This window comes from Kluyveromyces marxianus, chromosome 6, assembly GCF_001417885.1.
Source record: "Kluyveromyces marxianus DMKU3-1042 DNA, complete genome, chromosome 6".
Lineage (NCBI taxonomy): Eukaryota > Fungi > Ascomycota > Saccharomycetes > Saccharomycetales > Saccharomycetaceae > Kluyveromyces > Kluyveromyces marxianus.
Genome location: NC_036030.1, coordinates 434,972 through 451,455, shown reverse-complemented (window position 1 = coordinate 451,455; position 16,484 = coordinate 434,972). Strand labels below are relative to the sequence as shown.

The 16,484-nt window shown below is 41.8% G+C and overlaps 5 protein-coding genes across 5 annotated transcripts; 2 read left to right on the top strand and 3 right to left on the bottom strand.

Moving 5' to 3' along the window:
- Positions 1-189: 189 nt before the first annotated feature.
- Positions 190-1,299, bottom strand: RBG1 (GTP-binding protein RBG1; the record flags this gene model as incomplete). Its single annotated transcript, XM_022820872.1, has 1 exon — positions 190-1,299. One exon carries the CDS (start codon positions 1,297-1,299, stop codon positions 190-192), a length of 1,110 nt encoding a protein of 369 aa, XP_022677292.1.
- Positions 1,300-1,932: 633 nt separating this feature from the next.
- FUN12 (translation initiation factor eIF5B) lies at positions 1,933-4,905 on the top strand (the record flags this gene model as incomplete). Its single annotated transcript, XM_022820871.1, has 1 exon — positions 1,933-4,905. One exon carries the CDS (start codon positions 1,933-1,935, stop codon positions 4,903-4,905), a length of 2,973 nt encoding a protein of 990 aa, XP_022677291.1.
- Positions 4,906-5,083: 178 nt separating this feature from the next.
- Positions 5,084-10,066, bottom strand: RPA190 (DNA-directed RNA polymerase I core subunit RPA190; the record flags this gene model as incomplete). The annotated part of the gene is made up of 1 exon (XM_022820870.1): positions 5,084-10,066. The coding sequence occupies one exon, from the start codon at positions 10,064-10,066 to the stop codon at positions 5,084-5,086; it is 4,983 nt and encodes a 1,660-aa protein (XP_022677290.1).
- A 540-nt stretch (positions 10,067-10,606) lies between these two features.
- On the bottom strand, positions 10,607-12,229 carry VCX1 (vacuolar calcium ion transporter; the record flags this gene model as incomplete). Its single annotated transcript, XM_022820869.1, has 1 exon — positions 10,607-12,229. One exon carries the CDS (start codon positions 12,227-12,229, stop codon positions 10,607-10,609), a length of 1,623 nt encoding a protein of 540 aa, XP_022677289.1.
- Positions 12,230-13,330: 1,101 nt separating this feature from the next.
- IOC3 (Ioc3p) lies at positions 13,331-16,348 on the top strand (the record flags this gene model as incomplete). The annotated part of the gene is made up of 1 exon (XM_022820868.1): positions 13,331-16,348. One exon carries the CDS (start codon positions 13,331-13,333, stop codon positions 16,346-16,348), a length of 3,018 nt encoding a protein of 1,005 aa, XP_022677288.1.
- Between the last annotated feature and the right edge of the window lie 136 nt (positions 16,349-16,484).

Here is a 16,484-nt window from a genome sequence, read left to right as displayed (position 1 = left end):
TATTTATGGTAAACTGTGTAGTATTATAATAATCGGGTTAATAGTAATAATAATAATTATAATATTTATAATAACAATAATATTAAACTTGAGGGTTGTAATGCGAGAAGAAATGCGATGTCGAATGGGGAAAGAGAAAAGAAAGTTGTTGTGGATGCGAGCGAACGAGAGGAGAGGTTTATCACTCGCTCATTTCTTTAGAATAGTAACCACATCTTCGTCCTCTAGGGTATGGCTTAGACCCACATATTGAGGTTGATGCTTCACACTGCTACCGTAAACCAATGCATTTCTGAAGTCATCCACCAAAGACTTGTGAATTTGGTTACAGAAATCCCTAACGGTACATCTGTCCGACCTTAGCACCACAGGGTCGGTGAAATCCGGCATGGTACCCTTTGGCTTGGTGTACACACGCACCAAGTTTAGTCTATCCCACATCACTTCTAGTAGTTCGTCCAAGTTCCACTCCTTACCAGAAGAGATAGGCACCGCGTTTGGAATTCTGTATAATAACTCTAGCTCCTCCAACGACAAAGAATCGATCTTATTAAGCACGTAGATGGCTGGCATGTATCTTCTTGACGAAGCTTCTAGCACATCGATCAAGTCATCAACAGTGGCATCGCATCTGAAAGCAATCTCAGCACTGTTAATTCTATATTCACTCATCACAGCCCTGATTTCGTCATGGCCCAAATGTGTCAATGGAACTGTATTCGTAATGGAGATACCACCCTTCTCTTTCTTCTTTATTAGAATGTCTGGAGGTTGCTTGTTCAAACGGATACCAACACCCTCCAATTCCTTCTCAATAATTTGTTTGTGGTGCAATGGCTTATTCACGTCAAGCACAATGAACAAAAGATTACATGTTCTCGCAACAGCAATAACTTGCTTACCACGACCACGACCATCCTTGGCACCATCAATGATACCAGGCAAATCCAACATCTGGATCTTCGCACCCTTATATCTGATAACACCAGGAACCGTAACCAATGTCGTAAACTCGTATTCTGCTGCCTCAGACTCAGTACCCGTTAGCTTCGACAAAAGCGTACTCTTACCAACAGATGGGAAACCAACGAACCCAACCGACGCTACACCTGTTCTAGCAACATCAAAACCAACACCTGCACCACCACCACTACCACTGGAGGCCGCCTGCAAAATCTCTCTTCTAAGCTTCGCAAGCTTGGCTTTCAACTGACCCAAATGGAACGAAGTGGCCTTGTTCTTTTGGGTACGAGCCATCTCTTCTTCGATGGCTTTGATCTTTTCAACCGTTGTAGACATCTTGGTAATATTATTTTTACAGTCCTGATTGCGTGATGTTTTAGTGGAGATCTGCTACAAATAGTTTGAGTTGACACAACTGCTCCAAGCAATAGAGAATTAACTCTTTTGTCCAAGCGATGACCTATATCATACATATATATCAATTCGAAACTATTCAATATAATGAATTTACTTACTTTCTGCCAGTGTGTCGCGGGCATCATCGAAAATTCCATGAAATATTTGATATCACTTTCCACGTATACTTTTTTTTTTCAGATTTGAAAAAAAAAAAGTTTCAATGCATTACCCGGTGTCACAGTATACGATAACTTTTTTTAAAAAAAATTGAAAAATTGAAAATATTCAGTCGTATGGAGTGATGCCGGGTAACGTTATTGATACTTCTTTTTTTTTTTTTTTTTTTTTTAATTTTTCGTTCTTTGTATGTGCAAAGCATTGAAAAATTCAGGCATGACTTCTAATTTGTAAAACCAACGAACTACATCACCATTATACGCGCCATTTCAGTTGAAACAAAGCTGTTTTTTAGTGGTTTGTACTATTGTGATTGATATCAAAGGTACATAGAGCCTCAGTTAGGACTTGATTTCATAACTGGCCTGAAAAAGTACCGATTTGCAGACCAAGATGGCGAAGAAATCTAAGAAGAATCAACAAAACTACTGGGACGAAGAGTATGAGCAAGATGCTCCTCAAGAGACCACCCCAGCTCCAGAAGAAAGCCCTGCAGTTGAAGGTTCCGTTGAGCCTAGTGAGGCATCTGCTTCAGTTGAACCAGAGGTTGCAGATGCATCCGCTATCGAGGAAGATTTCATGTCTACTTTGAAGAAATCGAAGAAGAAGCTAACCAAGAAGGAAGAAGAGGATGCCAAGAAGCCTATCTTGAAGTCCAAGAAGGAGAAGGAGAAGGAGAAGAAGGAGTTAGAGAAGCAAAAGAAGAAGGAGCAAGCTGCGAAGAAGAAGGCGCAACAGCAGGCTCAAAAGGAAGCTAACAAGAAGCTGCATGCGGAACAAAGTACCAAGCTGAAGGCTGAGAAGGAGGCCACCAAGGCTCCATCTTCTGGATCGCAACCAAAGGCAGCACCAAAGAAGAAGGTTCCAGCTGGTCTTGCAGCATTGAAGCGTCAATTGGAATTGCAAAAGCAACTTGAAGAGGAAGAAAGATTGGCTAGAGAAGAAGAAGAAAGACTAGAGAAGGAAGAGGAAGAAAGACTGGCCAGAGAAGAACAAGAGAAGGAAGAGGCTAGAAGACTAAAGCGTGAAAAGGAACAAGCCAAGCGTGAAAAGTTGAAGGCTGAAGGTAAGTTGTTGACCAAGAAGCAAAAGGAGGAAAAGAAACTTCTTGAAAAGAGACGTGCTGCTCTATTGGCCGCCGGTAACATCAAGGTTGCTGGTTTGGAGAAGGCATCTGGTGAACAACAAAAGCCAAAGAAGGTTGTTTACGGTAAGAGAGTCAGAAAGTCCAAGGAACAAATCGAAGCTGAAAAGGCTGCCGAAGAAGAGAAGAAGAGAGCCGAAGAAGCTAAGAAGTCTGGTGCTGCTGAAGAAGACGAAGATGAAGAAGCTTTGGTCGATGACTGGGAAAACCTAGCTCTTGATGAAGATGAAGGCGAAGAAGAAACCGAAGCTAATGCTGAAAATGGCGACAACGAAGAATCTGACGGTACTTCTACTGCTCAACCTTCTACCTCAGCTACTCCTGCTCCAGAATCTTCTTCCGAAGTTGTGAAAAACTATGCCCCAGAAACCAAGACTTTCAAGAAGTCTGCCGCTGCTGCTGCTGCCACTAAGAAGGATTTGCGTTCTCCTATCTGTTGTATCTTGGGTCATGTCGATACTGGTAAGACAAAGTTGTTGGATAAGATTAGACAAACCAATGTCCAAGGTGGTGAAGCCGGTGGTATTACTCAACAAATTGGTGCCACATACTTCCCTATCGAAGCTATTGAACAGAAGACCGCTGTCATGGCCAAGTACGAAGAACAAACCTTCGATGTCCCAGGTTTGTTGGTTATCGATACCCCAGGTCACGAATCTTTCACTAACTTGCGTTCTAGAGGTTCTTCTCTATGTAACATTGCAATCTTGGTTATCGATATCATGCATGGTCTAGAACAACAAACCCTTGAATCTATTAGATTGTTGAGAGACAGAAAGGCTCCTTTCATTGTTGCATTAAACAAGATCGATAGATTGTACGACTGGAAGACTACTCCAAACAACTCTTTCAGAGACTCCTTTGAAAAGCAAGACAGAGCTGTCAAACAAGAGTTCCAAACCAGACTAGACAATATTAAGGTTGCCCTAGCCGAACAAGGTTTGAACTCCGAACTATACTTCCAAAACAAGAACTTGGCTAAGTATGTTTCTATCGTTCCAACCTCTGCTGTCACCGGTGAGGGTGTTCCAGATTTGTTATGGTTATTGCTTGAATTGACTCAAAAGAGAATGTCTAAGCAATTGAAGTACTTGTCTCATGTCGAAGCTACCATTTTGGAAGTTAAGGTCGTCGAAGGTTTCGGTACAACCATCGATGTTATCTTATCTAACGGTTACTTGAGAGAAGGTGATAGAATTGTGTTATGTGGTTTGAACGGTCCTATCGTAACGAATATCAGAGCATTGTTGACACCTCAACCGTTACGTGAATTGCGTTTGAAATCTGAATATCAACATCATAAGGAAGTTAAGGCTGCTTTAGGTGTTAAGATTGCTGCTAATGATTTGGAAAAGGCCGTTTCTGGTTCGAGATTATTAGTTGTTGGTCCAGATGACGATGAGGAAGATTTAATGGATGATGTTATGGAAGATTTGACTGGTCTTCTAGATTCTGTCGACACATCTGGTAAGGGTGTTGTTGTCCAAGCATCTACTCTAGGTTCTTTGGAAGCCTTGTTGGACTTCTTGAAGGATATGAGAATTCCAGTCATGTCTGTTGGTCTAGGTCCAGTATATAAGCGTGATGTCATGAAGGCATGTACAATGTTGGAAAAGGCACCTGAGTTAGCTGTTATGCTATGTTTCGATGTCAAGGTTGACAAAGAAGCTGAACAGTACGCTTCCGAACAAAACATCAAGATTTTCAACGCTGATATTATCTATCACTTGTTCGATGCCTTCACAGCTTATCAAAAGGATTTGCTTGAAAAGCGTCGTGCTGAATTCATGGGTGATGCTATCTTCCCATGTGTTCTAAATACCTTGCAAATCATTAACAAGCGTGGTCCAATGATCATTGGTGTGGACGTTATCGAAGGTTCTTTGCGTATCGGTACTCCAATCTGTGCTGTAAAATACGATCCAACAACCAAGGAAAGAACTCCTTTGTTACTTGGTAAGGTTGTGTCTTTGGAAATTAACCACCAAGCTGTCACAGAAGTCAAGAAGGGACAAACCAATGCAGGTGTTGCTATGCGTCTAGAAGACCCATCCGGTCAACAACCAATTTGGGGTCGTCATGTTGATGAAAAGGATACTCTATATTCATACATCACCAGAAGATCCATTGATACATTAAAGGATCCAGCTTTCAGAGATCAAGTTCCAAAATCCGACTGGATGTTGCTACGTAAATTGAAACCAGTCTTCAATATCGAATAGTCAACTCGCATTTACTTGTAAATTACGTAAAAGTTTTAAAGGTTATAAATATATCTTCTAGCAACCATAAATTAAGGCCATACTTCTTAGAGCACTTTTAGCTTTTACTTTTTTTATCCATATGCTTTTATTCAGTTTAAAGTGATATCTATATTTACAATCATTTACTAAATATTTTCTATTTTACATTTGGAACCTTAGATAGAATATCGAAGGAACCAGTACCCACACCATTCAATTTACCCATGACAATTTTTGCGGAAGGTGATTTCAATTCTTCATGTTCGTTGTCAAGAACAGCCTTGGTCAAAAATTGACAAGTTGTTTCGTAAGACATCTTCATCAACGAAGAAGTTGAGGATTCCATACCTTGTCTGTTAAAGGCAAGATAGTTACCTTGTCTAGTCATCATATCAGCAATCAAGTCCAAATGACGGAAGGAAACAGAAATAGCATAACGAGAGAAAACGTTGTTGATTTCGTTCACAATGGTGTTTCTAGCTGCTTCAACACCATATGTCTTTAGAACAGCGGCAACATCGTTAGATCTAATACCATTGACATCAATGAAGTCATCTTGATCCCACATAGCTTGGAAGTTAACACCCTCAGTAACAAGAACACGTTTACCGTTTTCAGGTTCAGGGTGAACACAACGATCAATGTGTGGAACTTGTCTAATGATAGATTTCTTACAGATATCTTCGACAATATTCACCATCAACAACTTTTCCGTGTCAGCAGACAATTCAAGTTTGAACTCACACCATCTACCATGCTTGTCATCAAAGTTATATTTGGTAACGAATCTAGTAGATGATATTAGAGCAGATTGACGATCACGTTGTTCTTTGGTCATGTCCTTGGCGTTTCTTTCCTTTTTCAAGTCCTCATCGGAATCAGATTCGGAATCAGATTCAGATTCGGCTTCGCTATCGGAGTTCATTTCCTCATCTGAAGTCTGTTCAGCTTGTCTCATGGTCTCCAATTCATCATCATCAGGTTCGTCGTAGGAAACAGATTCCTTTGATTTCTTACGGGATTGTTCTTCGTCGTTGTCTTCTTCAATATCAACCACTCTTTCATCACCAGCCAAAGCCGTTTGTGACTTAGGTAGAGCAGTTCCGATATCAGGCAATGAAGTCTTCTTTTGCTTCTTGATTTCCTTAACAATGGCAGCTTCCAAAGACTTGATGAACTTACCAGAAATGACAGATTGTAGTTCTTCCTTTGAGACATCGTACTCTTCCAAATATTCTGCGGCATCAAAGAAGTTGATATTAATGACATAAGAACGAGATGATGCAGAAGAAGAATCTTGAGAACCAATAGTTTCCGTAACTTGGACCTTGTCGATGACCTCAGATAACATGACCTTAGTGATGTTTTTACAGAATGTATCTGCCAATTCATCAGAAACATCATCCCTGATAGGCATTGTCATTTGAGGTGTCTTAATAGCAGCTGAGGCAGTCATGATAATTTCTCTCATACGAGGAATACCTAATGTCACATTAGCAGCACCGTGACCAGCGAAATGGAAAGTGTTCAAAGTCATCTGTGTAGATGGTTCACCGATAGATTGAGAGGCAATGATACCGACTGCTTCACCTGGGTTAATCAACGAACGCATGTACTTCAATTGCATCAAAGCTCTGAATTTCTTTTCGTTCACGCTAGCGTCTTTCTTGAAGAGTTCATCATTGCTATTAATGAAGCTCTCTAATTTGTCTTGGAAATTTTCTGAAACAGCACCTAGATATTTAGCTGGGTTGAACTTGGATAGAACAGGGTCATATTTAGGTGTTTGAGCGTAATGAGGTAATTTAGCGTTCTTCTTTCTGTTCTTCAATGCCTTCTTGGAGTATTTCAATGCAGACTCAACATCCAAATGATCAACTAATGCAGATGGGTTGTACTTCTTCAACAAAGCGTCGTAGTTATCGACACAGAATTTGAATTCCGTCATGTGAGATTCCTTTGTGATATCAACAGCATCACCACCATATAGGAATTGGATTAAAGTACCATCACCATCTCTAACGGAATTATCGTAAGAGATATGGACACCTTCCAATTGTTTAGTCAAACAACGTTGTAAGTAACCAGATCTAGATGTCTTGACTGCAGTATCAATCAAACCTTCACGACCAGCCATACAATGGAAGTAGTACTCCTGTGGTCTAATACCAGAGTAGAAACGACCCTTAATATAACCACCAGCCCTAGCATCTGTCTCAAATGGTTTGAAAGATGGTAGTGTTTTACCTGAAACCATAACTGGAACTCTTCTACCTTCTAGTGCTTGTTGACCCAATAGACACATAATTTGAGAAACGTTAACATTGGAACCCTTGGCACCGGATAGAGCCATAGCCTGCATAGAGTTGTATGGGAACTTCTTCATGGTACCATCTGGGACACACTTAGACACAACTTGCGAAGTGATAGCATTGACCTTTGAAGAGGTAATAGCATCTAAAATACCCAATTTGTTATCATCTCTTAAGATTTCTTCCAAACGCTTCAATAATTCCGGATCATTAGAGGTAACATCCTTATCTAAGTTGGTAACTTCAGCAGCAGCAACTCTACCGATATCAACAGACTTCTTTAGGATATCTTTTCTCCATTTGTTACCTTCATCAGTCAAACGCAAATCATCCATACCACAGGTGAAAGCAGTTGAGGAGATGTAGTTGGTAAATAGTCTACCAAGAACAGAAAGAATCTTTGCAGCGATTTCTGGACCATACACTTCATGTAAAGAGTGAACGATACCGAACTTGGAAGCACCATATTGGGATTTATCCAAAATACCACATAGTAGTTGCCCATCCTTGAAAATAACGTTGTTTTCTTCGGAGGATTTACCCCAGTAGTCATTCTTGATCTTGTTCTTAGAACTTAGGTTAATACCAGGCATGTCAGCTGGGCATGTGTTCAAGAGAACTGTGGTGATAATTTGCTTACCAGTCCATAGTGGTACAGGTTTCATGACAGCTGGTGGAATGGTGACCAACTTGTTTCTTGTAGCATGACCATCTTCTGGACGGATACAACCATAAACATATTGTTGGTATTGTTCTCTGGTGAAGAAGGAATCTTTGTTGGTTAACCAAACACCAGCAGAAATATGATCTTGGATAAGACCTCTAACAGGGGAACCGGATGTAGGTGTCAAGTATTGCGAGTCGGTGTTAGCCAAGTTCAAAGCTTCAGCTCTTGCGTTTTCGTTTTGTGGGAAATGCATATTCATTTCATCACCATCGAAATCTGCGTTATAGGCACCAGTGTTGGCATAGTGTAAACGCAAAGTTTTTTCACCTGGTAAAACTCTAACCTTATGACCCATCATAGAAGCTTTATGCAAAGTTGGTTGACGGTTCATAATAACAACATCTCTGTTTTTGATATGACGGTAAACCTTTTTGTTAATGGAGTGCGCGACATCATGGGTTGAAGGCGTTAACAATTGGTTAGCTAGTGCTTTCCGTTGTTCCAAACTCATTCCAACCAAGGAGACAAAGGAGCCATCCTCATTTTGGATTTGAGTAGCACCAGGCCATTTGTCTGGACCGTTGATGACCGCTTGACGCAGTTCAGCAGCATTGTACGAAGTTACTGGTTCTGGGTATGTTAATTTCGTTGCGAAAACTGGTGGGACACCAATTTCATTGGTTTCGATATTTGGATCAGGGGAAATGACAGAACGAGCAGCATAGTTAACACGCTTACCCATCATGTGTTTTCTGAAAAGACCTTCCTTCTTTTCCAAAGCTTGCTTAACACCAGGAATTGGTACCTTATTACCCGAGCCACTTTGAGCCTTGGTGGAATCGATAAATGCGTTCACATCGTTTTGAATAGTGACAAACGCGTTCATCAATCTGTTGAAGATGACCTTTCTATCGTCGGCCGAAACCTTATCTTTTTGTAAGCGAGACATTTCATCGTTCAAATCTCTAATCAGTAAGGATGTAGTTAAGATTTTCGATAGCAATTGATTTTGGGTGTTTTCATGCACTTCATCACCAAGTTTAGAAGGTAGACGGAATCTAGTTGGAGGCACAATAAGCACTTCCATGAAGAACATATCGGCAGTGACCTTCTTATTGCTGTGGTTAGGTCTTGAGTAGAAGACGTACTGTAGTACTTCTTGTTCATTTCTGAAAACAGCTCTTAGAATATTTCTAACTTCCGTGGAGAGAATGTAAGTGGACCCTGTCTTTGGCTTCAAGTTGATTGAAGACCTGGCAGTACCGAATTCTTCCTCTTCTTCTTCGTCATTGTCGCCCTTGGAAGAAGAGTCACCATTGGTTTGTAGCTTCTTCATCTGCATCTTCTTCTTGATCATGTCAGCACGGACCAAACCCTTAACTCTGTTGTTAGTCAACTGCTTTTCAGTGAGGGCAGTCTCAAAGATCTTAGTGAAACCATCCTTTCTGAACTTTGGCGAGAACATGCTACAGTTGTCACACTTTGGTCTAGACAACAGTCTCTTGTGGAAGTCGTGAATCAAAGCCTTTCTTTCGTCATTGACGGTAGCGGTGAAAGTACCGTGTTCGGTGGTCCTTCCGTCGGATAATGCCTTCGCAATGGACATTTCAACAAACTCATTGCGCTTTATTCTGAGTTCCTTCAACAAATGTTGCGTACCACTGCTGTTCTTGGTCTTGTTATCACTGTAGCTCTCTTCCTCACCTTCCTCGGCCTCATCAACGTCAACCATCTGGTTCAATCTGATGTTGTCAATCTGGTATCTCTCGTCAATGAGCCCGTATTGCAAGAGTCTTAGCTTGCATGCATACAAGTGCACCTCGCTAGACTTCAATCTGAAATGATGACAAAAGAGACATGACGATCTCAAGTATATGTACAATTGGTTGAAGAAAAGCGGGTTGTAGCATGGAACTGGCAACTCAATATGACCCTGGTGACCAGGACAGAACTTCTCGTCCAACCCACATGTTGTACACAAATTCTTTAAAAACGCACCAAGTGCTAAATCGTACAAACCTCCTTGGATAGGGTGGCCCAAGTTGTCCAAAACTGTAGGATTGGTAACCTGCTTCGCAGACAAATTACGAATCTCATCAGAAGCCAAGACACTGAAGTCAATGCTGGTGATCTCAGCACCAACTGGCTTCGAAATATCCATCTTTTATCGATATTTCTGTAATCTATATTCTCGGAATATTCGCTATCTATACCGGAGCGCTAAATTGCAGAAAATATGCAAGGCAACACCGTATCAATAACCTATAACCAGAATATAGTCCTTGGTTATCTGCTATTTGCGAACAAACACTCAAAAAATAACAACTCAACGATTTTATTCCTTGTATTGTTGTGAAGGTCTCACTCATATATGATATGATGCGATGCGATGAGCTTCAAATTTTGAAAATTTTCAAGAATCTTTAAGTTTGGGTATGAAAAGAAACGAGAAAAATAAAATCAAAAAAAAATCAAAAAAAAAAATTAATAATGTTATGGTTACCCGGAGTAGCGACGGGGGAATTGGCCCAATAGCTTTTACACAACACACTACTGACGCGCGCCAACGCCAGGAAGACAAACATAAATAGAGGGCAGGTACATAGTTATTATCCGCTGTGTCATGTCATTGAATGACGAGATATAGCAGTGCTGTATTTTACTAGTAAAAAAGAGAAATAGTTGTGTCTATTTACCTACATCAATTAGCGAATGTCAAGTATACGATAATACCGTAAGTGACTAGCAAGAGGGTTCCGTGCAACACGTTGACAGAAAACAAGAGACCATGGATCAACGTAAAGCAGCAGACGAATGTTGAGACGAATAGGTAGCCCGCGACGTAGGGTTCGAAGTACAAGGTGAAGCCTGTTTTTGGGTATCTCGAGGAGATAAACTGGATGATCGGAAGCACCATACCAAGAATCTGGTTACTGGACCCCACGGCCAACGAGACGGAGAGGTCCATTCCACCGTGGTAAGCAGCAATCAAGGACGAGATGTGTTCTGGTAGCGACCCGGCCAAGGGCAACACGATCAAACCGATGAAGACCTTGGAAATTGGCTTGTCGTCTGTGAGTCGTTTTAGGGATTCGACGAAGAAGTTACCGGTTGGACCAAGGCCTGCGGTTGCGATAGCCAAGGTGATGAAACACACGAGCTTTGGTGGTAAATTTTTCGTTTCTTCTTCTTCTTCTTCTTCTCCGGGCTCGGCTGTGTGCAGGGATTGGAGTTGGGAATCAGAGGCGGAGGACTCTGTGTCTGCCAGAAGTCTTTCCTCTTCCTTGCTCTTTTCATTGCTCAAGGTCTTGAACTCTTGGTTGGCTGATGCTATTAGGTACACGATGTAGCACACGAATATCAAGGTAGCGCCGATCTGCGAGGTGTTTTCTTTGAATTTGAGCGACTTGCCAGAATCTATAACAGCAATCACTGAGGTCAACGAGAGGGCCAAGGTGATGCACGAAAGGAAAAGCATGTGGTTGGCAATGGCGTTCTTGGCATGCATTTGCATACCGTCTAAACCACCGAAAAAGAAACACGTACCGCACACCAACATATTGTTTGACAAAACACTACCGATCAAGGACGTGATTGTAAGCACGGCGTCGTCTTTGGACACCGTGGTTCCAGAGATGACCAACTCGACCAAGTTACCGAAAGTGGCATTGAGCAAGGCACCAAACACCGGGCCGAAATGTTCGCTCGCGTACTCCGTTGCGTTGGAAAGTAGCTTGGCAAAGTACATTAACGCCAACAAATTACAAATCACAGAGCCAACGTCCTTGTCCTGTTTGTAGCACACAATACCAGCGGGAAACAAGAATAGAAACACAAGCGTACGTGTTTCCACACAGCAGCGTAACACTTGCAAACATGTTCCAAGGCCCTTGGTGTCCTTGTGTTCTTGGTAGAACGTCATCATGTTCTTGAACACGGGCCACGACCACATGTTGGTGTAAAAGGCGTCTAGCTTATTCAACGTCCCGTCAAACAACGTAATCCGAAGCTGTTTCATGAAAGAAACAAAGTAGTAGAAACCCTTCGCTTCCACCTCAACAGTAGGCTTTCTCTCCAAATACCGTTCCGGAAGTGCCAACTCTTGCTGGTACTTTCCCGGAGTCGTCAAAGTCCGCATCGGACTTCTTCTCGACGGTACACAGTTTCCTGTCGTGTTAGTAGGACTAATCGTGATGTGATGCTTGCCATTACCATTATCATTTGGATCAATCTCTTCTTTATCGTCCTCGAGATGAGGTCTCTGAATAATGCTAGCTTCGCTCAAACCGCTAGCTAGAGACTTCAGTTCTTCTGCTTCGTTCATCTATACGTATATGCCGCCCACTCTATACCCTTATACTACGTTCCTAACTGAACTTCTTCCCAACTACAAAACCCAATCCATTGTATTGTCCAAATTTGCTTTCCATACTTCGTCTTTTGCTCAAACTTTATATAGACGTATTCTGGACCCTTGGCATTGAGAGAAAAAACAATAACAAAGAAACATATGCTAAGGAAACCAGCATAACTCTGGGCTTTTCCTCTTCCACATACACCCTATACCTCATGACTCTGGACCTGCGACACCCGCCAAAGCCTCTAGAGGCTTGCTTGGCTTACTTTCCAGTCGCCTCGCTGCCTTTACCACCGTTTTCAGCCTTTCCCGATTCTCTCTTGTACGCTCTTTTCTAGGCTTTTTTCTCTTTCAGCCGCTCCATTTCCTAGAGGCTTTGACAGAATCCGGAAAAAAAAAAAAAAAAAAAAAAAAACCCTGCGCCAAGCCCGGTCGGTGATCGCTAAGAACCGCTCGAGAGAAAGTGGTGGAATAAGGGCTTAGGCAGGGCATGTGTGATGTATAATGTATGATGTGTGATGTGTAAATATACAGATGTCTCAAGACAGGTGGCCAGGCTGCAGGTGGCCAGGCTGCAGTCGGCTTGTATGCAGTGGCAGTCGTAATCGTAATCTTGCAAGACTCATTTCTCTGTGACGTATGTGGATAACGGCCTTTACCGGGGGGTTACATTCCCCCATGTGATATAGAGGGGCCCGTCCCTCAGTAGAATTGTCTCTCTCTCTCTCTCTCTCTCTCTCTGTGTGTGTGTCACAGGGCATACCACAGTACACCTGGGCATCGAAGAAGAAGAATATGTCACGTGACCGACATGGCAAAACGCGTCGTGGGTTCCTCTGCTCTGAGCATTGGAAGAATTAAAAAGATTTTACAAACAAGACCAAGAGATTGAAGTATATACGCAATTAAATTGGGAGCAGTTGGGTTGTAGAAGGATTGTTTGTGATTGTTTGGGAGATTCAATTGACAGGAATTAGCCGTGGAGATCATAGGAGCAGTAGAGTTGTGGAAGAAGCTTGGAAATCAAAGAGAAATTACGGTGAAAGGATAAAATAGGATTGATTGGTGATGGAGTTAGAAGAGAAAGAGGCAAAGTCTGGGTCTGATTCAATTCAGCAAGCGTCTGTTGAGCAGCAGCAGCAGCAGCAGCAGCAGCAGTCTGGTAGTGAGGAAGTGGGAGTGAAGAAATATGGACAGATGTCTATAGTGGATTTCAAGAATGTTAAGGTTCATTCGCCGGAGACTAGCAGTGGCAAGAGCAATGGAGGGATAGCGGAGCCTATTTCCAGGAGGAGGTCGAGTAGGGTTGTTGTGAAGAGGAAGGACGATAGTGATGAGGAGCCTGAGCATTCTAGGAAGAAGCGGGCTTATAATCGGAAGGTTGTTGTGAAGGAAGACAAGAGCAAGAAGAAGAGTAAGGCGAAGAAGAAGACTGGAGAAAGCAAGGCCGGTGTCAAGGACAAGGATAAGAGCAAGGAGAATGATAAGAATAAGGAGATGGAGAAGGACAATGCCTCGAGTAAAAAACGCACGACTACCTCGAAACCAAAGGCGAGTGCTGGGGCAAAAACTGGCGCCAAGGAAAACGCGAAGGAAAACGCGAAGGAAGACTCTAAGGTTAAGGCAACTGGTGGTGCCTCTGCTCCGGCTTCAAAATCTTCTACACCAAAAAAAAGTAGTGATACTGCTAAGAAGAACTCGCCAAAACCATCTGGCTCTACAGAGAAGAAAAAGGACGGGAAAGTTTCCCCTGAGGAAGCTCTGAAAAAATCCAAAACGGCTTCTAAACCAGCACCCTCGTTGAGTTTGGCTGTAAACCCAATCTTGCTCGAAAACTGGGCTCCTCAGGTCCCCTTATCTTCGTCGGATTTCAAGACACAGAACTCGGTGTTATCCCGTTTGAAATTCCCCCATATGAAAAAGGTGCATTATGCGAAGGACTTGATATACGTGTTGTCGTTCATTAACAAATTCCACAAATTCCTGCCTAAAGATCTATGGCCATTGTCTATTCAGGACTTGGAGATTGGGCTTGACGTGTATGCAGAAAATATGGACGAAGAACAAATCCAACAGCAATACTACGCTGATTATATATCAGCAAAGGAAATAAGACGTTGTCAGGATCATGCTAACCTCCTTTACGTGATATTGATGGAATTGACTTTGAACCGTAAGTCTTATAGCACTTTGCAGACTTTACAAACGTCGATAAAACCATATAAATCAATTATCGAGCTCAGGCAAAAGAGCGTGGAATTCGGGTACCCAAAAGAATGGAAAGTGGCATCAACTCTTACTGCGGAAAGAACTAAAGTCTTTGAGAAGGATGATGTGGAGCCAGTAGACCCTTCGCATCCGGAAATTTTGACTCCAAACGTTTACAAATGGCAAGAACAACTTATTGTGCCTATTGAAGAAGACCCTATGCATAATCCGGATCTTGAACGTCTTGGACTTCTCGCTTTACAACCTGCGGACAGAGTCGTACTACTAAGAACGTTGACCCAATGGTGTATATCATATTCTGAAAAGATACACGCAGAAGTATATCGTCTATCTCATCTCAGAAAAGACCCTTCCTTTGGTATACAGACCTACCAGGCACCAAGACATTTAGTTTATGGTATCGATGCAACCAAACAGCATTTCAAAAAACTCTGTACCCTTGTTAAGGAGAGAATGGAATTACGTAGATCGAAGAAACATGTTAAGAAGCACTTGGAAAATGGTACTCGTCAAGACCTCTTAGCCAAATTCGACCTTCTTGATCAACTTAAAAAGAAAATGGTTGAATACAAACAAGAACACATGCAAACTACTACAGACAAGAAGCAGAAGTTTGATCCCTTGGACGTTAGCATCGAGCGTGATTACGAACAATGGTCAAAGCTAGTCTTTGAAGAAACACACGACAACGGGCCAATGGATAACCCATACGAGGATGAAATATATAAGTTGAGATGTCTCGAATTTTTCATTGGAAGAGTTCCCTACATTGGAGATTTTTACCTACCAAGGCTACTCACTTATCAATCGCCCAAATCGAAATACGACATCCCAACCAACTATTGCGATCCGATAACACTATTGAAAACGCTTAGAGATTTTGAAAACGGGGTTATCACTCCATTTGAATTATTTGGCAAAGGCGGAAAACTCAATAGTATGCAATTTAAATTGTACTATCATGACACCCCTGCAATGATTCATGACCTATTGAATAACAAGTCAAATGACTCTTCATGTTACTGGTACGAGATGTGTCACGACAGTGAGTCCCTACAAGACTTTATCAAGTTGTTGGAGTTCAAGATATACAAGGAAGAAGATCCAAATAAAAGTAAGAAAACAGCTACGGCTACCAATACAGCTGCTGCCAATCCAAACCCAGTTTCCTCTGAACAGCCATCAAACGACACTGCTACTGAGCCTTCTGCTGAAAAGCAAGACTCTAACAATGTCACTGAAAGCCCTCAACCTGAATCTAAGAAGGAAACTCCAATATCAAATACTACTAAACCTCCCGCTAAGTTAGAACCGATAGAAGGTTTCAACTGCAATCCACTTCCAAAGGAATACAAATATAACAAGTCGAGGTCAAAGTTGTTGATACTAAAGGAATATCTTCAAAAAATGGCGTCGTTACTAAGGACTTTTGAACAACTAAAGGCAGAATACGGTGATATGTCTATTACAGACAGAAATTTAAGAAGATCTCAGAGAACTAAGATAAACTACAATGAGAGACGTCAAATATATGATGATGAAGAAGAGGAGGAGGAAGAGGAGGACAATGAAGCCGAACACATGGAAATTGAACCTACTCCGGAAAACGTAGACGACTACGATGATCCGGAGGAGCTCGCGGCATCTGAACACGAAGATTTCACGAAAAATGACGATGATCACTCTGATAACTATGAAGACGATGAAGAAGAAGTTGAAGAGGAATATGAGATAGAATCAGAGGTTGAAGAAGAACCTGTCAAGAAGAGACGCGGTAGACCCCCAAAAAAGAAGCGCGGTAGGCCCCCAAAGAACCCTTCAAAAGTAGTAAAAACGAAAAAGAGGAGAACTAAATAAAAAGTAATCGTTACAGTAGTATAGTATAGTATAATAAATAAAATCGAATCAGAATTATTTGTAAATGTAAATTAACAAGCCCGGAGTAGAGTGACGATGAGTCTACCACACGAGCCTCTATTTCTCTCTTTTCTTT